We start from the raw sequence: 5,357 nt of genomic DNA on the forward strand, positions 1-5,357 counted from the left end.
TTCTACGTGGCAGCTGTCCTGCCAACCCCACCCCACAAAAGCACTGCTGGGAGGGTGGCAACGAAGTCCCCTACACACACTCCCACAGTCCTTTGCGGAGTGGCAGGGAGAGCAGCTCACCTGGTATGAAGCTGCACTTGCTCACAAGGAGTGGTGTGTGTGACCCTGACCTAGTGCCCAGACATCCATGCTCCATGATACAGAAGGGGACAACCCCCATTCCCACTTTTAATTCAGGGTGTGAAACCACTGACTACCCACGCTCAAGTTGACACACAGGAGGGCTGGGTTTCCTGCTCTCTCCCTGCTCCATCAAGAGGAGAGGAAAATGATCTTGAGCTCTAGTAGTAATTCATTCTGCAGAATGAGAGAGAGAGAGAAGGGGTCTTCCCCGGCCTGGGTCCCAGCCCCTTCCTACGGGTGTTGCGTGGCCTCCCTTTTCATGCTCCAGTTTTTTCCCCACCCGTTAGGTCAAAGCAGGGGTGGTCAGGAAGCTCAGAGGATTCCCCAGTTGCCTGCAGCAGTGAGGGCTAGGAAGAGAAGTGGGAGTTAATCTGCCACTGGGTAACAAATCTGGTGCCTCTAGGCCCTCAAAAAATTGCTCCCCCCCCACCCCCGCCAGCTCACCTCTGCTCCCCTGCAGCAAGCCTGGGAGGGAGGGGGAAGATGTGGCACGCTCGGGAGATGGCAGGGGTGGAGTGATGGTGAGCTGGGGCAGGGAGCAGTTCCCTGCCCCCCACCCCCAAGAGTTACTCCCCGTGCCCACCGGCCCCAGATCACCTCCACCATCCCCTGAGCGCGCCGCTACTTGCTTCTCCCTCCCAGCGCTTTCACGTGGCAAGCCTGAGGGCGTGGAGGAGAGAAGGGGAGTTGCGACGCACTCGGAAGATGGCAGAGGTAAGCTGGGGCGGGGAGCGGTCCCCCCCCCCCCGGTTACTCCCTGCGCCCGTGGGCCCCAGCTCACCTCTGCTCTGCCTCCTCCAAGTGCTGCTATATGCTTCTCCCTCCCAGCATTCTCGCGTGACAAGCTGGGGGGGGGGGGAGAGAAAGGGAGTTGCAGCACATTCAGGAGATGGCAGCGGTGGAGCAGAGGTGAGCTGGGGTGGGAAGCGGTTCCCTGCCCCCCTCCCCCGAGTTACTCCCCACACCCACAGGCCCCAGCTCACCTCTGCTCTGCCTCTTCTGAGTGCCGCTACTCGCTTCTCCCTCCCTCCCAGCACTTTTGCATGGCAAGCCTGGGAGGGAGGTGGAAGGAGGGAAGCGCAGTGCACCTGGGGGAGGAAGCAGCCAGGGATTTGGGGAAGGGGTGGAGTTGGGGAGGGGGCATGAACAAATTTGCCACCCTAGGCCTAGTTGGCCTAGGCGATAATACGCTGCTGGAGTCACCTCTGTCCCCACAGCCACCTCTCCTAAGGAGCAAAATAACCCGACTGAGCCTCCTGAGGCACCCCCACCTGTCTCGGTAACGGGTTGCTCTAGGCTGTCCAACCCGCCTCGTGCCCAGCACGTGTGTTTTAGGTGGGTGCCCCTGGGGCCCGGGCCAAGCGGGAAAGCAGAGCCCCCTCCCCTCCCCTCCCCTCCCCTCCCCTGCCCTGCCCTGCCCTGCCCTGCCCTGCCCTGCCCTGCCCTGCCCTGCCCTGCCCTGCCCTGCCCAGGGCTGCAGCTCGCCCTAATTCCGCCTGGGGCTAACCCGAGGGGAGCTGCACTGCTGGGCGCCTTCGGGGAGGGGCCGACGCCCGCGGGCAGCACCGGCTCCCTGGGCCTCCCCTTCTGCCCGTTTGCAAAGTATAAGTATCCGCCAAAACTCCTTCATAGGCGGGGCAGAAAGACAGACAGCGGCTCACCGGCCAATCATCTTCCTCCCTCTGGAGACCCAATGGCGGAGGGACTCAAAGCTCTGAGCCAATGAGGCAGCGCGGCCTGACGGGCACTAGGCGGCAGCCAATCCGAACAAAAGGGCGAGCGGGGGCGCGTGTCCTTGTGTGGTTCCCCCCCCCCCCACAAACCAATGGCAGGGGGGGAGGGCGTTAGCGCGAGCCAATGGGTCCGGGCGGGCTGTGAGCGGAGCTGAGCGCGAGGCTGCGGGGAAGGGATGGCCCGTGGCGGCGCGAGGCGGCACCGCGGGACTGGTGCACCACGCGCTGGCTGCCGGGGGGCGATGAGAACTCGCGATCTCCTCCCCCGCCCCGCTGGCAGCTGCTGCCGCCTCCCCGTCTCCCAGGGCTGCTGAGGCTCGGGCACGGCGCCTGCCTGTCAGAGGGGCTCGCGCTGCCCTTGCGTTCCGCCGGGGCTCGGCCGCGGCTGCCTGGCCCAGGAGCCGGCCCGGGAGGCTGGGCGCAGCCCTTGCCGCGCGAAGGGGGCTGGCGCTGCCCGGGCGTTAGCCGCTGCTCCCTCCCCCGCCGCTGCTTGCTGCATGCTCACCCCGCTCCAGTGAGAGCCGCGGCGGGGCGGCTTCTCTCCCCTCCCGCCCTCCTTCCCCGCCGACTGGAGGTGGGAGGGAGAGAAGCGACCCAGCGAGGAAGGAGCCGGGTGTGCGGAGCGGAGCCATGCGAGAATACAAAGTGGTGGTGCTGGGCTCGGGCGGGGTGGGCAAATCCGCCCTCACCGTGCAGTTCGTGACCGGCTCCTTCATCGAGAAGTATGACCCCACCATCGAGGATTTCTACCGCAAGGAGATCGAGGTGGATTCCTCCCCCTCGGTGCTGGAGATCCTGGACACCGCCGGCACCGAGCAGTTCGCCTCCATGCGGGACCTCTACATCAAGAACGGGCAAGGGTTCATCCTGGTCTACAGCCTGGTCAACCAGCAGAGCTTCCAGGACATCAAGCCCATGCGCGATCAGATCATCCGGGTGAAGAGGTACGAGAAGGTGCCCATGATCCTGGTGGGCAACAAGGTGGACCTGGAGGGCGAGAGGGAGGTCTCGTATGGGGAAGGCAAAGCTCTGGCCGAGGAGTGGAGCTGCCCCTTCATGGAAACTTCAGCCAAAAACAAAGCTTCAGTGGACGAACTGTTTGCAGAGATTGTCAGGCAGATGAACTACGCTTCCCAGCCCAACGGGGACGATCAGTGCTGCTCGTCCTGCGTGATCCTCTGAAAGGGCGTGGGGGGCAATGTTGTCGTTCGCAAAGGTTTACAACAAAAAGAAGCAGCAATGTGATCGTTCGAAACAAAGATTGGAAACAACTTTGCATACACAAGGATTCCAGGCTGCAGCAGCTGCTGCTGCAGTGATCAGTGTCATGGGGTGGGTGTATTGTTGGAAACGTGGCTTTTTCAGCATGTACATTTCATCGATTTTGATTGTTGCATATTTCCCGTAAGTACCATTTACAGATCGCTGTATTGGCAACTGACACCAGTAAGAAAAGTTTCGGCCTGGAGAAAGGGGAGCTTGTGAGCAATCGTGTTCTAACTGGAAGAGTTAAATTACACTTAAGGAACTGAGGGGAGCAGTAAACGAAGAACCCATTGCAGAGAGGGGGAGAGAAATCTTTCCGTGGACGTGTGGGGGTAAAACTAAGATTGGTGCTCTCTCTTCTTTAGCCAACCTTGAATGCACCCGGTGACTATGATATTGATTCTGAGGATTTCTATGCAAAGTTGGATTATTGTTACAGTGTATCCAATCTGAAGTATTGCACATCTGAACTGGGACTTTGAATAACACTGATGCCAATACAGTGTGGGGTGCCAGAACGTGTCTGCTGATCATTTGTGAAACTTTCTATTTTGTTTACCTGCTGTATCAGATGGGAGTTTGGGGGAGAGCGGTAGTATTTTTTTTTTTAAATCAGCTGTGAAAATGTTACAAATCTGCACAATATTTTTTTAGTTGTGTTTTCTTTTCTTCAGGGGGGAGGGAGGTTTGTGGTGGTGGTTTGTTTTCCTTATTTTTGGGTTGGCAATAACTGATTTTGATTAGCTCTCTAAAGTACAAAGACTTCCTAAAATGTGATACAGGGCCAACAGCAACCCTGTGTCTGTAGAGTGCCTTCAAAACTCAGCTGTTCCAGCCGGTGCCAACCTGTGAAAGCTCCACAGAATCCCATTATCTACTACTCCAGAAACTACTTAACAGCTTCCTTTCAGTAATCACACTGAACAAGCCAGGACAAAAAGACCTATTGTTTAGTGGAATTTATTTCTTATTTCCATTTGAGCCTTTTAAATGTCATTTCCATGTCTTGCAAATTTGGACTGCATTTAATTCACATTTACAGGCATTTAAGTTTTTTGGGAGGATTTCTTTTGTTTTGGTTCTCTGATGTAGGATGTACCTCCAGCCAGCAAAGAGAGAAATCTTAATGTTGTGATGTACCAAGAAAATTCTAACAACTGTAACTTTAATTCCAGACATGCGTTTAATGTCTATCCATTTTAAGAATTTTAATACAAATGTTTTGTTTTTTTTAAAAAAGAACAGCAAAACTGTGGTTTTTTAAATGTATTGTAAGGAGAACGGACTTTAATATGCAGTCATGGCAGACATATGCTTTTTTAATCATGATGTTTGTCTAACCAAAATAACAGTATGTTAGGAATGGGGGAAGGTAACCTAAAATCGTGAGGCATGGGAATGTTTCTCTGGTAATGTTGGAAACAGTTGAATAATTATATTTAGGCCCTGATGCTACATGATTCTGTATGTGGGCAGAATCCTACACTTATATAAATGCTTGTTGAAGTCATTTGAGCTCTGCAGAACAGCTTGCCGGATTAGGATCTTATTTTGTAATTTTAATAATAACATGGTTTATTGGAGTATAGGTGTTGAAGGTCAGCTGTTCCTAAACTTTGAGACTTTACTGATTTACTGAAAAAGATACAGCTTTTAAAATTATGCCTTAAGACTGTGATTCCTTAACATTTCAAATGTAACTTAAAGAAAATGGGTTTGTGCCTTTCTCCCCCCACCTTCTTGATTTTTTTTTTTAATAAGAAGGCCTGAAAGACATGTATTTCCCCTAAAATTCCCAAATGTGTGGGGGGGTTTTGTTTTTAAACTCATGATTTGTCTGTCCAGGAAGACTTATGGGAACTAATGAAATGATGACATCACAAGAAACCAAAAGCTGAGCAATTGAGGAAGTTGGGACTTCTAGTCAAACTGATTAACATTTAGGGTGCCTAATTCTTCTCACTCCTAATTTAAACCTTGATCATGAATTCACTGTATCCAATAGCAAAGGTCCTGTTGACATCAGTTGTGCAGGATCAGGGCCTTACGCAGGTGTGACTTCATTGAGTTCAGTCAATGAAGTGACTGTACTTCAACTGAAAACTGGACATTTTGTTTTTCTCTGATTTATAGCATCTATTTAATTCCTAATACCTAGCCAAAAAAAAAAAACTT

General features: G+C 53.2%; 1 protein-coding gene across 1 annotated transcript; it reads left to right on the plus strand.

Annotated features, from left to right (window-relative positions):
• The first annotated feature begins 2,037 nt into the window (after positions 1-2,037).
• On the plus strand, positions 2,038-4,414 carry RAP2B (RAP2B, member of RAS oncogene family). The gene has a single exon (XM_045030914.1). It carries the CDS (start codon positions 2,547-2,549, stop codon positions 3,096-3,098), a length of 552 nt encoding a protein of 183 aa, XP_044886849.1. The 5' UTR covers positions 2,038-2,546; the 3' UTR covers positions 3,099-4,414.
• Positions 4,415-5,357: the final 943 nt, after the last annotated feature.

This window comes from Mauremys mutica, chromosome 9 (genome assembly GCF_020497125.1).
Source record: "Mauremys mutica isolate MM-2020 ecotype Southern chromosome 9, ASM2049712v1, whole genome shotgun sequence".
Lineage (NCBI taxonomy): Eukaryota > Metazoa > Chordata > Testudines > Geoemydidae > Mauremys > Mauremys mutica.